Genomic DNA, 18,514 nt, shown 5'->3' on the forward strand with positions numbered 1-18,514 from the left:
GCGAGGAATTAGAATTATTGTAATACAGTTTTGAGTGACTAATATGGGAGCGTACTTTTAAAAGTAATTTTAAAACCCTTCTATCAAGGATATGAAGTTTTGCAATGTTTGGCGTTAGAGTGCTCTCTCGAGTGAGCAAACAGTCCTGTGCTCCTGGTGCCTGGACCGGAGCTGCACATAGTCTCTTACCACCATAACTCACTCACTCACTCTTCTTAGTGTGCACGGCACGGACGTTTAGCATTCAGACTGTTCATCTCTTTCCCCCGATGTCTGGCACAATACGAACGTAAATATTGTCTACAATCTCCACAATCCCTGGGTGTGGGATTGTACAGTATCCAGCTGATGTTTTTTGTTGTTGTTGTTTGTTGTTGTTGTTGTTTTTGGGCGAGGGAGATCCCAGCAGAATCGTCGTCGGTTTGGGGTCGGAGTCTCACAGACACGCCGTTTTGCGAGGGAGAGCCATTTCGGAGCGTTGAGTGCAACGAGAGAATGTAGCCGGCTGGCTGGAAATGATGAGTGTGAAAAGGATCTCGGGATGAGTAAGTCTAGACCCGGCTAGACCAGACACCAGACAGACGCAGTAGTACACTACTCACACCTCTCCCCTCGTCTCCCTCATAGTATGTAGTGGAAAGGGGCAGACTGGCGTACAAACTCTGACTCTCGTATGCTGCGTTCATTGAACTTGTGCTCGTCGTTACGTGCGCACTGGTAGCTCTCATTCCAGAATATTGTCAGGATTCGCAAAGATTCGTACTTTGGCTGCGGCAGTCAGCCGGCTGTGTGGGATGAGCTCGCCGGTACCAAGCGTTCGTTTGGTGGGGATTTGGAAAAGTAGTAGACGCACGGGCGACAAAAACGCTGCAAATTTCTGAAAATGCTGAATAAAAAACCAAAGTTTTATTCGATAGGCGTGCAAAACTAAAGCCGTAATGAAACTGGTAATCGGCTTAGTGCATTCAAACACATTTTAGTTAAATGTTCATCTGTATGGTTTTGCATTAGAAAAACGCACCGTTTATCTGAGTTGTCTTTTTGCGTAGTAAAAATAATGAGTTTGCTTTATGTTGTTGTATTGTTTGAGTTTTACCGTTTGAAAATTAGGGGGCTTTGTTATGGGTTCGTTTTGGCTGGATTCTAATTTAAAAGGTTATAACACATTATTCTTTTAGTATCGTTTCATTTTATTTGTATTAGATCTGTTCTCGAAAAACTCTTTCCGATCTGAGTTTAGTGTTTACAACGATAACCCTTCTTCTTCTTTTGTTTAATGACCTACGGGGTCATGTTGGATTCATGCAGGGTTGCTAGACTGAATTTACCACGAAATTCAATAATTAGTCATTGAAAGACCGGACGTGACTTACAAGTGATTATGGCACTGTATTGCTCATAATACCATTCGATATATTGTTAAAACAGCGTTAAAGAAGTAAGATTTTGCAAAATCTCATGTCACGATTATTGTGATTGAAAAAGAGCCATTTGGAAACGACTGGACGATTTATAATCAGAGATTGTACATTGATAAACGTTACAAAATGTGTTTATTATATTCATATGACTGTAACAATGTAAATAATCATTATAGAATTATCATTAATCGAATAATAATCTCGCTTGGGAAGTTTTGATTTTTTTATGAAAACGGAGAATTCAAACAGATTTGAATGTTACAATGCTTTAATGAGGTATTCACAAGAAAATAACAATATTAATGAGTTCACTATCTCATCGTTCACCGTTTGTTTCCTTTTTATTGCTATAGAAAATATTAAAACACGTGTTTTAGAAGACGATAATTTCAACATGGAACCTCACAGCACAGTATATCTCGCAACATAGTCATCGATCTATGAGCTATTCTTGGTTAAACAGTAACCATGATCGTTTTGTTGATCTTCCTTCCTGTCGTCTGCTCATCTAGTCTGCATTGCATTCTGATGAGTTAACTAGAGGACGCGGGAACCATTAACCGTGAAGTGACATTGTTCTGTGGCTGGTCACTGCTAAATGTACCGAACAGCGGTCGTTCGCTGCAGATCGCTCGATGGGTGAACATAATTTGTTATATTCTAATTTGCCCTTGCACGCTGCTGTGCTTGGGGTCGCATAATGACCTGGAGCTAAAAATGCTCCAGTGATGCGCGTGCGACGGCTGCACACAGGAAGAATAAACTTTGGAAGCGAAGTGGATGTAAATTGTATTCATAAATTCTGCGAATGTGTCTATTTCCCAGACGATGAGGGTTAAGCATTCACTCGGGGTAGATCGACCACCGGGATGGCGGGGGGAGGGGAAAGGGCAGGAAAGAAGATTAACGCAGCGTGCTCCACGGTGTGCTCCACGGAAGAGCATGGTGCATGTGAATCAATTTTTGGACCATTCCTCGCTCGAAACCAGCTCGCCATGGGAAACTTTGTCACGAATGGTGGTATCAATGCCGGGAGTGAAGAGCTGATGTGAGCCGAGCGATCGCGTTTGATTCCCGAGTGGGCAGTTAAAGCGCTGGTGGTGGTAGACGCAGCTGGCTTATCTGTCTGCTGCCGGTTCTTGGCGTTCTCTCACGAGACACAGGCTTTATGGGATTTCAAGCTGACCTTTGGGAAAACGACTGGCCCTCACCTGAGCGACCGAATGGTCGGCCTAGATCCAAAAGCCCAGCGTTAAGTGAATTGCTTGCAGAAAAGAATGAACGACGCACGATGACAAAGAAGGAGATGGTGCGATGATGTTCGTGCGGGGGGGAAGTCGCGGCGATACGGCTGACGATGAAGACACTGAAACTATACGTACGGAGCCAGTCAGTCATAATTGGAACCACCGGTGCTATTTTTTAAACCCTGCTCCCATCCTGAGGCTAAGCCAGTTTCCCAGGAGAAATGTGATACACATAACCGTAAGTGGTTGCACGGTTATGCAAATGGAATGTCGGAGGGTGTAATGGCGAGAGCCAAACGGGAAGGGCCCGTGCACAGGAACGTGTAGCGTCGTGGAAGAAGTTGATTGAAATCGCACTAATTGATTGCTCAATTACGGCCGCCTGGGATCTTCTCAGAATAAAAACTTAAAGGTCGGACCAAAGAGAGGCGTTCTCGGTTTGGGGCTATTCTTTTTTTATCCGGTGTTGCATGCAGAGCAATGCAGCTAAAAGGAACCTTTAAATTGTAATTTAATTATCTTCTGGTAACTAATTTCGTCGCAAAAAACACATACACACATGCACCTTACCCATCGTAACTGTTTGTATGTAAAAAAACCCTCACACGCTGCTATAAAACAGCTAAGTGGTGCCGATACACGGTGGAATGCGCAGGTTTTAGTCGCCTGGGATAAAAACAGTCTGCGGAAGTTGAGCGAAGTGAGAAGAGACAGACCGATCACAAGAAATAAAGACGCATCAAGCAATCCATTGACGTTAACGCACGATGATGGATTGAGATAGTTTTTTTTTTAGTTGAGCATATAATTCCCCAACGGGCTACACCGTTGCAACAATGTTGCAGAGAGGCATCTGTTATCGTTCGTATGCGCGTTTTTTGGGGCGTTAGCGTGCTGGATGAGCGGGATGTGTGCAACGACTACCATAATCTAACAGCTGGTAATCAGCAGTGACTCTAAATGATGGTATCTTACCTTGATGTACATTCGGTAATCTGAGAAGTGGCATGGTTTTAATTCCAAATTAATGCTTACCTGTATATTGAGCACTATGGTACGGATACTGCTAGGGTGTAATTTAAAACATGTTGCCGTCAGAAACGGATAAATGTTTGCATGTTAAGAAGCGCTTATAATGAGTTATGCTTGAATAAACAAGGAATGTTCATTATTTGAAGCAAGTTTTAAACAGTCACAAGTTTGTTTGTTTTGTGTTTTATTTGAGAACGAGCTGTCAGTAATAGGATATGAGTGTCCTGCTGCATCACTTATACGTGCTATTAAAGACTCATGATTGATGTATGTTGAAATTTTTAACATAAACCACTATAATGAATCTATTTGGTAAATGGCGTTTGATGGCATCACTCAGGGTAAATGGGGCCATTAGTCAATAATGCATTAACAGTCAAATGTGATCAAGGTGATCTATTTCAAATAGAAACTAGGACTGATTTCTAACTCATTGGGAAGGTGTTGTATTTATAGGATTGCTCAATTTGTCTGTAGTTTGATGACATGGTGGCATGATGTCGTAAAGCCATAATTATTGTTCACATCTTCGTGCCTTGTTTTATTTTGTTCATAAGTTATACGCAATATTGGTTGTTCAATTTCTGACTTGATTGAGTACTTTGGTACATATTTGTTTATTGATTAATCAGGCTTCAATCGCTTCTGTATTTATTTTGGCCAAACCTTAACAATAGATGGTTTGCAGTAACGAACCGTTGTTTCGTCCAAAGTCCCAACTTTAACCAAAAATTTCATTTTGAAATACTTAGAAAATCAGAGTACAGTATTTCCCCGAGTTACGCGAATAATGCGTCCCGGAGACATTCGCGTATCTCGGATTTTCGCGTAAGTCGAATATCACGTTTTTGATGCAAAATATTTGTGATAAATGGTTATTTTTTGATAAAGTTTTGTGGTTTTATGCACAAACTTACTTAACTTAATGTGTTAAGTTTTATGCACAAACTTAAAATTAAAAATTCGCGTAACTATGGGAAAGACTGCATTCAATAAGCGTGGAATTATTTTTTTTTAGTTTCTAGGAACTGTTCAATGATTTAATGTTTGAAAATGTGTCATAGATGTACTGGAGACAACAAGCTAGGTATGGTACTGTTATCATCTACGTAGCTGCTTCGACTTACATTACAGGGGCTCTCATAGTGTTGGGACACATCCTTGATCATTTATTTTGGGAAGTGAGCTTCAACTGCACTTTATGACACCCTTTTGGGACAGGAGTCTTGGAAATTCATATTGGGTTTGTCAATAATTCGAAAATCAATTTGTCGAAATAAAGAATCAATAACTTTTCCCACAACTAAGAGGATTGCTGAAAACTCTGCAAGTTACATATAGATATATCAATTGTTGTTTCAAAATAGTAAAAAAGGTTTAATATGTTTATGTTATATGTTTTCCATTATAATTCTATTATAATACTATAAAACAAATATTTTCAATTGTTCATCATTCAATCTTATTTGCTAAATGATTTGCTATGATTCTATGCTATGACCCAAATGCAAACCAGCTTTTCTAAGAAGCAATTATTATAAAAAACAATAAAACAAAAACATTTCGTGTGTTTCAAGGATTAATACACTTAATTCAATCGCAGACCAACATGGAAAAATCCTAGACACACAGGTGCAAAAGAGAAAACCGTACTGTAGAACGATTTTTCTCTCATCACGCCAACACAATGCACCGGGAATCAAGAGACTGAGGCGTGCTGAGTGCGAAAAATTATCCGACCGTCTAGAGAAATCCATCGGCAGTGCGTCCCACGACGGTTGTACCATCCTTACGCTTCGGACATGGTCGGATGCAAACCAGGGCGGCGGTCTACCAGACAATTGACACTGGCAAGTGGGAATGAGTGAGCGAGCAAGCATAGCAGAGCAACCGGGGGACATGGACTGGGAACAGCAGACTGGGCACGGGTGGTGATAGCACGGACGGGAGGGTGAATAGTCTCGAACCCGAACCTACGTCAACAGTGCGCAACTTTGGTATGGCGCCCTAGTACGTCGCTTGTCTGCGCCGTTTTTCCGCCCGTCAGTTTTCCAGCGTCTCTTTCACTCGCACTGTCTGCAGTCCGCGTCTGGCGGTCGTCCGCTTTCGTCAACCGATGGGCTATAGGTTTTCCCAAACCTCACTTTCCATTTTCGCTTTCCCGGGTTCGGGTTTTCCCTTTTGACGCCCCGGACGAACGTCGATAAGGAGAGCTTTTCCGTTTTCTATGTTTTTTTTCTTCCTCCATAGACGTACTACGCGCTTGACGTTACTCGCTTCGCGTTAGTGTAGAGCGTTTATGTTTGAAGCCCACGCTCTCTCTGGTGTTGGTGGCCGTGTTCTTCGATGCATTTGCGCTGTAAATGCTATGTGCGAGCCCGACATTAACGAACCGCCGTTTTGGGATGTGTCCACGTGAAGGTAGAATGGGCACGAGCTGGCTGGGTGTTGTTGTATGTACTATGCGAACAGCTTTGGAGTAATTTATCCTGACAGTGTGGAAACCAGGAACCTTGTTGTGCAGTGGGCTTCGGTAGCTAGTGTGTGTTGGTATATACGCACACTGTGCAAGGCAATGACCCTCAGTTCGATTTGGAGCATCGTCTGGCTATCCTGGTTACCAGCTCTATCCCTGCTGTGAGCGGTGCGGTATCCCGGTTACACAGTGCAACACTGTCGTGTGGCAATATGTGTGCCGTCCGTCCGTCGTTGTAGGGGAAATTGAGTTTGCAAGCGAGAAAGCATACGGAAGTATGTGTGATCCACCAAACTGAAGAACCTTCGAGTTCTTCCACCCTTTGCGAATTAGTTTTGTTTTTATGAGTGTGTGTATGTGTGTATGTGGCACGTTTAAGAGTGTACATAAGCGAGCCGCGTTGCATTGCATTTTTGTTACGCCGGTGTGAGGTAGGTTCATATGTTTCCTGTTTTACACGGCGAAACGAACGAACCAAACCGCGTTCACTTCTGTAGCGGTTGTTCCACCCGGCAGGAAGTAATGAACTTTCACCCTCCCAGGTGCGTGCTGCACTTCCATTCCATCTGCAAATCCTTAAAAACGTCCCCCGTTTTTCGAGGACTTTTGTGGTTGTAAAATTTGGTGTATCGTTAGAGATGGATATCTCGTTCGTTTTTTGTGGTTGTCGCTTTTTTCCATGATGGGGCACGAGTATTGAACAAATTGGACAGCCGAATCTGTTAATCTGTGTGAGAGAGAATTCGTTTGTTCCGCTGTGAACATAATCTTTTCTAAAGAGAGCAATGGAGAGTCGCTAACGAGAGATTAAGAATGGGTTCAAAAAACCTCTGTATCATGTTTGTCAAGAGAAGACTTCAGCGTGATCATTCCGGAAGAAGCAGTTGTATGTGCACACGGATGGCGAAACATAAAATGGTTCTACACAACGCCAGTCTCAGCTTTGTGGGTATGCATGTATATAAAATTAACTACAGTGGTGTAAAAAGCGATGATAAAGCTGTCATTGTTCATACTAACACACAACCGAACTGTTGGGAAATATACGATAGAAGGAAGTGTCTGCAAACTTTTCCAGCATTGGTTAGCGGCTCTTATTTAAGATGACGAAAAAAGATAGAGAAACTTTGCTGCCTGTTTATTTGTTTGTTTGCTTTGATATTAGCCGTAATGTAATTAATAACTTTCTAGTCGTAAGATCTCGATCTCATCGCCAAGAGTCAAAACAAACACAAAATTATTTTGTACTATATGTTTCCAACAATAGTGTTTTTTAGTAATGTTTCGATCCAATAACTTATCTTAAAATTCGAAAATGTTGATTTTTGCTATTCAAAACTTCCCATAGAATCTCTGCCCATATCAAACGAGTTGTCAAACTTCTCACATGCCCTAAGCTTCTCCGCGTTGGTCATTGATCCCTTCACAGCTGTTAGCCTTGAAATGGTACAGCCAACGACAGCCAGCCAGTTAATCGCACGAAGAATCCGGTGTAATGCATGGCAAGCATCACAGCAAATCGAATCCTCCTGTTCGCAATTTTGTCAGTTTGGTGACCGAACAGCAACACCTGGTGCCTTGGTTATAGCTACCCGTCTGCTTGTTTTTCGGCGTTGTTGCTTGTGTCGCCGTTCTTAAGCTGCGTTGCGAACTAAGACACATCATCTTAAGGGCGATGCGTGCTTAATTTCGCTCCGCTTATGCACGAAACACGTGGCCGTCGATCGAAAGCTGGTTTCTAGAGCAAAGTGTCGTTTTGTGTTAGTGTGAAGTTTAAGCCGAATATGGTTTGTGCCGAATGGCGAAGGAGGACTTAGATGGGCATGAAGCAGCCGCTGGTAGCAGCGATATTACGCAAATGCGTTGAAACAGATTTGCGGTGGAGAAAATAGCATTGAAAAGCAAATGAATTAAATAACATGCCTTCAAAAAACTATATTACCCTAATGTGACTTTACTATTCTTCTTGCCTCTTTCTTACAGGTTATTTGCTAACACGAGTGGAAGGCAAAATAGGCTCCCCCGAAAAACCGCTTTCCGATTTGGGTTTGATATCGTATCGATCGTATTGGAAAGATGTGTTGCTTGCCTATTTATGCTCCCGGCCTGGTACTACACTTAGCATCAAAGATATCTCACAGGTATGTGTTTTATGATACTATTTAAGAAGAAGTATTCTTTGACACATTATTAGTATTATTATTAGTATTATTATTAGTAGTATTATTAGTATTATTATTAGTAGTATTGTTACTAGTATTATTAGTAGTATTATTAGTATTAGTAGTGTATTATTAGTAGTGAGTCGGTCTCATGGGACAGTCGTCAACACGCACGACTTAACAACATGCCCGTCATGGGTTCAAGCCCCAAATAGACCGTGCCGCCATACGTAGGACCGACTATCTTGCTATGGGGGGGTAATCTAAAAATGTCACTGAAAGTCAACGCCACAAGTGGGTACTAACAGGCCTTAACCGACAACGGTTGTAGAGCCAAAAAGAAGAAGAAGATTCTTTGATAGCAAAATATTTGTGTGCATTTCGAGTTGGCCACTTGTAAAAATCCTTAAAGTAAAAATTCTTAATGTTAAGTTCTAACGTTCTACGAGTGCAGTGTTAGTTAGATCGATTTTGAATTATTCTTTGCTTCGTACAAAATTATTCCAACATTGCTTTCGTACCACTCCCAGTAATAGCCTGTATGCTCACAGCAAGCATAATTGCAATTAAATTCTTTACAATTCGCCAGAATTGTCGCTTTTCCTGGTATTGATCTCCGATAAAATTGAACAAGTTTCGTTGCAGTGACATTTTCATCATTATTGTCTTTTTCTCAGATCGCTTGTATGTGATCCATCATCAAACGTGTCGTAAAGATCGCACAAGCTTTGAATAATTAGATCATTTACTCGGACAGCTGTCGTTTGCACGCTTGTTCAAGCGGCTTAAGATAGTGAATTGCTTTTTTTTTAGTTTTGTTATTTTCTCCAGAAGAGTAATGTTTTTGGTAGCATGATAAGCGATGTTTCACACCTCAAATATGATTGCCATCACTTTATGAAGCTGATTAACTAATTAAATAACCATTAGTTCAGCGTGATTAATGTACCATCAAATAGTGAGACTTTTTTTTGCGATGCGTTGCTTGATGTTCATACATGCTTCACATGTTTTATCCCCATTGCAACGGTGCAGCGAGCAGCTGCGAACTGTGCACGATAGATCGGAGATAGGGCAGTGTTCAATTTTTGGAATCATATTTGAAAAATGGCAAATATTTCTTTATCGCTCTTTTTTTTTGTTTGCTTCTCGTTTCCCATGGTGCGAAAAGTATTGTTAATAATGTATGCTTTCCCTTAAACTTTTTCAGGAAATGGCGATCAACTCTTATGATATTGTCAGTACGCTTCAGGCTCTCGGTATGATGAAATACTGGAAGGGAAAGCATATCATACTAAAAAAGCTGGTGAGTACATTAATGGGTTAAGGTAGAAGATAACAATTATAGAAACTTGATGTAATTTTGTTTTGTTCAAATGTGCGTTTGGTTGTATACTTACTTTACGAATTTCACAATATGTTTTAATCTATGATTTTTAATCAATAGCAAACGAAGAGAATGGCAGATATAACGAATTCTAATTATTACCTCGAACAAGAACCATAATTGTGTCTGCAGAGCTAATTGTTCTGTTATTGTATTTGTCCTAATCACACGCATTTGAGAGCTATAGGTTGATTTCTTAACCATTAATGAATGATGGCAAATGATAGGAATGAAGTTAGAATTAGGCATGTTTGCAAAGAACTCTGTAGCAGCCCGCTCTTCCGTCGTCGCTTTTTCGCGGGTCGCAGGGGCATTATTAGATGCCATCATATTTTATTGTTATGGCTCTTAATGCTTACGTTCATCGATTTGAGGCAAAAACAATACAATTTGGTCATTTTCAAATGTGTGAACCAGTATCATCATTGTATCATATCTATGGAGCGTTTTGGTTGTTTTTGTTATTAAATTACTGTTAAGGTTCACATCAAACTGAAAGTGTGCCGAATTACGATTATCGTTGAATCGCTGGATGTGGAAATGTGTAGCAGCTGGAAAAATTATATGAAATGGGTTGAAAATTGTATTGATAACGATAATTTTGCACAAAAATAATTGTAAAATTATTGCAAACAATTTACTTTTAAAGCTAATTATCCATTATTGTTCAATTGCATTGCAACACAAACTCTGGTTAGTTTCATCCGTTAGCCATGGTCGAGTGCAGCGTAGATGTGTGCGCATGCTAAAACATTACATACGCCAATAACCCTTCCGGGCTGGTAATCGTAAAACGATGGTAGGTTCGTTATCGGATCGATTGTGCATCCTCCTTTTTACTCGGTTACCACCGGGACTATCACTGGGGTAAGCAGTCGATTTGCAATCGATCCTAATTACAGTTATTGCATGATGGTTTCTGGCATTCTGTGTTGAAACAAAAGGCATCAGGTATACTGGTTTCTACTGGGATATGGTTGATCAGCTCCTTAACGCGTACGTGCCGAAATTGATTGACCACGAACATTGTTAATGGTTTCGACAGGTCGATGGCAACATTGTATCCTGTTGCGCTGTTTGCCTTATCCTTCTGCGACGGTAAGGTTTTGCTGTGAAGGCTAATGAAGCAAAATCGATTGAAGATGCTAATGGTGCGCTAATTAACATTTCTCAATCATTTTCGGACGATGGCAGAACACCTTGCCAATGATCAATGGCATCCAAAGTGGATAGTGTGAGTGTTCTGTGAGTTTTGTATTAGTTACTAAATCTTCTTTACAGTCTCAAAACCCCAGTAGTATTTTCTTAATTTTGCACCGCAACAAACGTTACGATCGGTGGACCTTAGAAAGCACCCGGCCCCACAGCAGCAGCAGTGTTCCGTTGAACCTGATTGCAAATAAATTGACACTAATGATATTCGCAGCTGTTGCCGTCGTTGCGTTCGACCGGATTACGCACGTTTGTTTTTTTCTAATGAAGCTCAATACAAAAAAGCACACCACAGAAATGCCCTGCGTTCGCCATGATCCTGCTACTTGATCTCGCAACCATTAGAGAGTTCCGTTGCATGGGAAGAAGATACTTATCATGGTAGAAAAGTAAACAACTTTACCTCTCGGCCATTCCCTCTGAAACGCCGAGCATCGATCGTCGTCGCTTTCATTTTGGTGCACGGCTTAAATTCAACACGCTTCTCGATCGGTGATCGAACGATTAACCTTACAGCTTAGCTCTTTCGGGCAAAGGTTTGCAGGAGGGCGGCAAATTAAAATGCACATCTTAAAGGCGGCGCTATAGCTACGGCTCGTAAAGTTACCGATCGTATGATGTGCTAAATACTGCCGAATCCCTTTCGTGACTTGTAGTTAGGATATGTTGCAAGCTGCTTCACCCACAGGTGTGCCAAACACGCACGGTGTGGTCTAACAGTTTTAGGCGCTGCTCTGTCGAGAAAAACGACGGTTGGTGAAGGTGGTGAGCTTTGCTTCGACGTTAAGTTTGATTTGAAAGCTTATCGTTCGAAAGCAATTTGGGCAGATGCGAATTCCAATGCACCTGCTGGTATGTTTAACCTCTTGCTTGGGTTTATTTTCGTACGGGATTGAAATTGTCATGTTTGTATAAGATATTTATTGGCATATCAATGTTTTATAGAGTTCCTCCACTTTATCTGAAACTTTTGGCATAATTTCATGCAACACTGTGAAATGATGTCATACATTAATGCCACAGTGGAGAACAAGTATATCAAAAAAAACTGGTAAGGGTTGTTTTTATGCAAATTTTAACTTGATGATTTTAGGTTTGTTGGTAGAATTTGCAATAGTATCAAGCATCTGCTGTGTACTGATCTCATTTGATAACGTTAAATACCGATTTGTATAACGAAAAGAGGTATGAAGTTAACGTATGGTTAATTCGACATGTTTAATATACCTTTTTCAAGCCCAAACCAACTATGTTAAAATGCCTTTGAACATTGTTCAATTATACGTAAACATTTCACGTCCAACTGAAATGCTGATGTCTTTCTGAACATTTTTCAATCGCTCCTAAACATTTGCTATCCTAAATATTACAATACGTGTATATTACCCGGTTTCGCGTCTATACATAAAATTTTATTACAATTATATTGTTTGCCGACTGTTTTTTATTGATTTTGTGCTTAAATAAATGAAGTTGGCAGATAAGTTGAAGAAGGAATCCAAAGGTAGGGTTGCTTCTGATGCTTAGTAATCCAAAAGTATCGATAAAGATGTCTTCATGTATGAGCAGTAAAAAATCCACCATGAAAAATAATTGATTGTTATCATGGTAAAATCCTTATTTTCGACTAAGTACAACCCTATGTGTAAAAGTGATATTTAGATCGGGATGTTTAATGTTCTGCCCAAACTTAAAGGAAATTGAAGTCTTGAGAAATAGTACCAAGCACAAAATCATTCAATCAAGATAACGGGCAGGACATACAAATATTTTTGAAAGATTCATAGACTGTGTGAAAAAACTAATAATCCTATGTAGTTTTTCCTCTTTTTCCCACAAAAATAGCCTTTCTGGACAACAAACAATACAATTATAACAACAACAAATCATATACGATTACACGTTTTCTCTGCTCCAATATGCGGAATTGAAATAAAACCTGACATTTCGTAAGCAGCTGATTTAATTAACTACGATGCAAGAAATTTCCAATGGCACTCATCATTCTAAATTTCATTGCCAGGCGGGTTGCTGCGATGCCAGAAGGTTGTATCTGAATATTCCTGAGATAATTCACCTCTTGCGTTCAGTACCACCTGCTTGAAGCTGTATGCTAAGCGCCTTGCGCAATTCAGTGTCGTGCATCCAACCCAACAGCAAGTGAGGCTCTCTTTTTGCTTGTTCATTCGCATATTCCTCATTGATACACACGATGCTCTAAAGGGTCTACTGATTTAGTCCTGGCGTGTGCAACGAATTCTTATTAACAAAAAAGGTCCGTTTTGAAATGTTAATGAGTAATAACTTAATCATCAACGATGAGCTTATCGCGATCGGTTACTTCATTTGAATTTTGAGTGCGTATACCTGGAAGGTGTCCCCACCTCGACCCTCCCTTCCAATTTAGCTTAACAGAAGGATGACTTGTTATGAAGATTAGTTTTGTTTTAATTGAAGAATACTTTCCCTGATTTGAGATACGCAGCGCCCGTAACGTTGTCCCTTTCGCTTCCAGCTGCACTGCCGTACGCAATCGTTACGATGTAATTGGTCAAAACTACAGCGCCAATTGCTAATTTTTGTTGCTGCCTACCTCTTTGCTGATCGGTATCACCAGCCGATCTTTTAGTTTACAAATTGTAGTAACAATCGATGCGCTTGGCCGATCTGTGTTAGATATCGTCAGCTACTTGGCGCAGTAAAACAGCTCACTAGCTAACGGTACCTGATTGGTACGCTTCAACAAATTTGACAGTTTGATGAAACGACGATCCCTCTCCAACATCATCAGCTGGTGGTCAACCGCTGTCACGCAACTCGGCAAGCCGTTTAAGCAGGTCGTTTCGCAAAGAGGAAGCAACGAAGTCGTCGCTACAGCACGCTGCTACTGTTTTAGCGCGTTCTGGGCTGTCAATAAGCAAATAGCTTCGATCACGATCACTAGAGCAGATCGGGGCAAAAGCGCTTCGGCATAAGTTAGGTAAAAGCGTATGCGCCCGCTACCCTGCTCGGACGATCCTCGCCGCCTATGGTTATGGGTTGTGAGGCATTCCACCTCGCAGATGACCTCGTTGGTTTATCTGTTTCCCTTACGCGCGCGTGCGCGCGGCCACACTCTTGGTAGAAGGCTAGCGTTTCCCGTCCCGCTCGTTGGGGCTTGTGAAATGAGGTGCTCCGGAACTTTTTGGCCCGTATCTCGCTAATTAGCGTGTAATTGCTCTTTTGATGGACGTTTCCGGGATTTCGCCCGTTGCGAAAACTGAAACTTTGCGAAGCGGCAGAGACAACGAGGAGGAAGGGGCTCGGTCGATTTAGTTTGCCGAAGGCTAGTAGCTAACAATTGTGGTTACCTCTTTGCGGTGGTGCTCCTTAACGTCGAGCAAACAAGTGGCCACTGTAGGGTTAGGTCCATCTTCAGGTGTCTTAAAGAGTGGCACTGTGTAATACATGATGGTGAGCTTTTCACAAGTAACGAGGGTTATTGCTATAGCATAGGTCAGTTATTTAAGAAGAAGTCTAAAGACACGTTCGTGGCTCACATGAAGCTGCTGACATTTATAACTGTAATAAATACAGTTTTTTATATTCTTGTTGATATATTTTTTATAGTATTTGTTAAATATTGATTTTTTTCAATACTTGTTAATTTGTGCTGGTAATTTTAAAACAAAACTTACAACACTTACTAAGTTAGTATGATTACTATACTATACTTACCATCATACTATTGCCACACTGTCCTAAATGGTCATGCAAGCCAACATTTTAACTATTTGTTTATTTATTTATTTATTTCATTGAGTATTACGGTCCTTCGTAACTTCATTTGAAATACATTAACTTATATTTTAAACTCAATTGCTAGTTATGTTTATGAGGCTACATACTATTATAATGTTAACCTTTTAAGTCTTAAAAGGCAATGAATTGTCTCAACATATACGGTGCAGAGCACCTTCCTATGGCGGGATATATAATGCGTTTTTGCTTACGAACCAAATTGGGTACTTTTCAAGATACCGCCCTTTGGCAGCGTAAGATCATTATGCCCAGCTAACGAGTTGCGTTTGATCTGATCATTTTTAATCTTTTATACAAGCCTGTTGTAGCATAAACAGCTTGTTAGTCAATACTATAATCATTCCAGTTATTGCATTCTGCGCCTATCGTAATTTATATGTAATTGAGAATTGAGACAGAATCGATTACCTTGCAAGCTCGTTCGAAATTAAGCCATTTGCACCTTTCACCAAATGCAGTGAATATCAAAAAATGGCCAACAAAGATCATTGTCGGTTTTTTTTTCTTTCAGCTGAAGTTCAATGATCGATACAGTTCAGCATTATGCTTGCAACTGTTTATCTTAGTGTGTTGTTAAGATTACCTATTAATGTTCGTCTTAAGTTGAAATGCTTTGGTGGACAGCGTACAGACCCGAAAGACTGTGTGCACTTAATAGCAGGAGGGGCGCATTGAATTGCCGATTAAAAAATATAATAAAAAATGCAATGTTTAATCTTCATCCTTATCACTTTCTGCTCGGGCAAATAATGACAGGCCTTGGCCGTAGCCTTACCACGTACTAAATGGGATTCTCTCTAATTAGCTTAAGTTGTTTTGTTTAATATCTTTTAGCAGAGCCGCAACTGAATATTGCAACGCAATTTCGTGCACGCGAAAGTGTCTGGTAATGGCACATTAAATGTGTACTGCTCGTGTAGACATTCCTTTCCGTGTAGATTGGTTTTGCTTTAGCGAATTTTTAATATGGGTTTTTTCTGTGTATTGAAAATCATAAGTTATCATTTAAACATTAGTGTAGCTTGAGCACTGTTGAACAAACGATTTCAAATTATGGAAAGAACACACCATTATACTGCTATGCGTTCACTAAACATTGCGTTGTGTTGTTTTGCAGGACGTTCTGGATGAGTACGAGGAGCGTGTAAAGCGCCGCGGCAATATGCCTAAGATCGATCAATCCTGCCTAAAGTGGACACCGTTCGTTGCTCCTACCCCATCAACACCATCATCCTAGCGCCAACCACACATGAATAACGTTCATGCGCTGTACAACAACACGGGCCATTCTGCACCAGGAGCTAACAATTGTTTGTCCAAAAACAGTTTTCGAGGCGTTTTCTAGATCGGTTTGGTGCTTGTTTTGAGTATCTTTGAATTATAATTTCTTCAGGGGTTTTTTTTAATTTTTATTTTTTTTTGCGTGTACAGTAAGTAAGGTACAAAGTTGGCTAGAGTAATTTGAAGAAACGCACATAAAATCCTCGGTGTACAGAATATACTTATTACAAGTTAGGTTTAATGGAAATCTTTGGCAAACAATAAACTTTGCTAACTTAGAGAAGAGGTAGAATGAAGAGATAATTGTAACATAAATATATCGTGGTAGATTTACTTCGAGAAACTTATTATATGATCATGCAGGTAGATAACAGTAATTACTTTACACGTCTTCAAATTTTAATGTCTACACATTGCAGTATGACACTTTTAGATATTGTGTTATTTATGTCTATTTTTTATTTAATTAGAAACGGAAAGCTATAGGATAAACTAATTTTAAATAAATGTATGTAAACAAATATGCTCAATTGAAACACTGCATGCTGTCTACATTTGCTTTATTAAAGAAAATACATTCAATATGAATTGTAAACAGGAAAGAAATGAAATATCATCTACAAATTTCTTTAAAATTTTGAGCTTTTGAATGTTCTGTGTGGGAAAAGGGAGTAAATTTAGAGAATAATCTTTTATCCATTAATACTAGGAAGCGAAATATACCGTAAAAAGGCATGGTTCAAAGTAGTCTTGTGGATCACCAAAACGAAGCCAACCTTTTCCCACCATTGCTTAAGATACTGGGCTCTTGCGACGTTGCATGAATCATCGTGCAAGGAAAAATTCCACTCATTTCCTGGTGCGTCACTATGTTGGGAATTTCCGATGCAAAACAACAAACTGGTTCGACATCATACGCGGCCGTTTTCTGTTGTTGCACGTGAACCAATCATATCTTGCTCGACGCAATCTTTTGTTTTTTGTTGTTGTTTGTGTGTATGTGTTTTCTTAGCCCTTCCAAGGAGAGAGTAAATCTATGCTACATGCCTTCGCTGAGTCACTCAAAAGCGTCAGAAATGGTACTATCGGTTTCTTTTTATATTGTCAGCACAGTTTGGAGAGATATATCTGCACAAATTAAAGGAAACATTTTCTTTTTTGTATGTTCTTAGAACGATGGTTGTTTGAATTATGAATAGTATGATTCGGTCTAATAATTATTATTATGTTTGTATTAAAAATCATGCTTTTCTTTTCCATTTTTTGAAATATATTTATTAAATTGTTTTCAAAACTAAAATCAATCAAGTAAATTGCTTTACTAAGCGGCATTCCTGAACTATTGAAATGACTATCGTTGTAAGATATAAAAGTTCGTCAAGAACTTTCGACCACCTTGCGCTTGTGTTGAAAATCCCCCCTCTTTTTCAATAACGATAAACAAACCGTCCCGCACGGTTATGTTTCATTTAATTTTATTTACGCTTCCTATGGGCTTTCCTGTCCATTGAAGGCACCGTTCCAAATTACCATCATTATACGCAATCGAGCTACACGCGAATGACGTTAAACTGTAGCAAAACTGTCGCCCCGGCGATGTGAAGAATTCGAAAATTAATGAGTTTAGGCAGAAGCCAAACGGAGCAGCATAACTTATCCATTTCACAGGTAAGAAGTTTAAGTTAATTGAAATGACCGATAAGTAAAGCGTCCCATCATCGCCGATCACGGTTAATAGCAGCAAGACAACATAAAGAAAAAAAAAGAACCACCCGGTTTGGATTGTTTCAGTGCTTCGCTTTTCGAACACCGATCGGTTTATATTTAATTCCATCCCGGCCTCTTACGACGTGTGTCCCGCTTTACTTGCAAGGTTACTGTAAAGGTTCAGTTAATGATAGGTTAGCAGGAAGAAGCTGCCGATCGTACCAATCTCCTTCCCGGAAGTCGCTTTCGGTAGGATACTCGGTAGGTGGTGTATGTAGGTCGCACTGTCGCTTGCCAAACCCGGTGACGAACCTGACGATGAAAGATGACGAGGAAGACGTGCATGATGCAAAATTGAGGTGAATTATCATATTATCGGATGTTGTCGGATAATGCCAGGTGATGGTTGACTCGTGCTGCAGTGCGGAATGTGCATCGGCGATCGCGATGAACGCATGCATCGCTCTGTGATCGTCACCTGGTGGTGTTGTTTTATGCTTTGCTCAATAAATGGTTGGTAGAAGAGAAGCGATCGTGCTGAAATATGAATGGTGTTTTCAGCAGCACTGAAGTGGTTTAGCTTACATTTTGTTTATTCACTTGTGATAATTGTGTACATTGTGGATAAGGTGGTTCCGTGGTTTAGCATGAAAGTATATTTCGCCACTTTTCATACAAAAATGCAAAACGACGATATTTCTGAATGTAATGTTGGGAAACTGGATATGTTGCCCGACCTCTCCGCCGCACCGACCAGCCGCGAAGGTAGCTGGTGCCTGGGTCCGCCG

The 18,514-nt window shown here is 40.3% G+C and overlaps 1 protein-coding gene across 1 annotated transcript in view; it reads left to right on the top strand.

The window, feature by feature from the left end:
- LOC1279066 (histone acetyltransferase KAT7) overlaps nt 1–16,555 on the top strand; it is a 60,522-nt gene extending 43,967 nt beyond the window's left edge. Inside the window, exons 6-8 of the mRNA XM_061655790.1 lie at nt 8,160–8,317; nt 9,549–9,644; nt 15,856–16,555. Of these exons, the coding sequence (XP_061511774.1) occupies nt 8,160–8,317; nt 9,549–9,644; nt 15,856–15,975 (374 nt within the window). The 3' untranslated portion in view covers nt 15,976–16,555. The remainder of the gene's footprint in view (nt 1–8,159; nt 8,318–9,548; nt 9,645–15,855) is intronic.
- The last annotated feature ends 1,959 nt before the right edge of the window (nt 16,556–18,514 follow it).

This window comes from Anopheles gambiae, chromosome 3, assembly GCF_943734735.2.
Source record: "Anopheles gambiae chromosome 3, idAnoGambNW_F1_1, whole genome shotgun sequence".
NCBI classification, from domain to species: domain Eukaryota; kingdom Metazoa; phylum Arthropoda; class Insecta; order Diptera; family Culicidae; genus Anopheles; species Anopheles gambiae.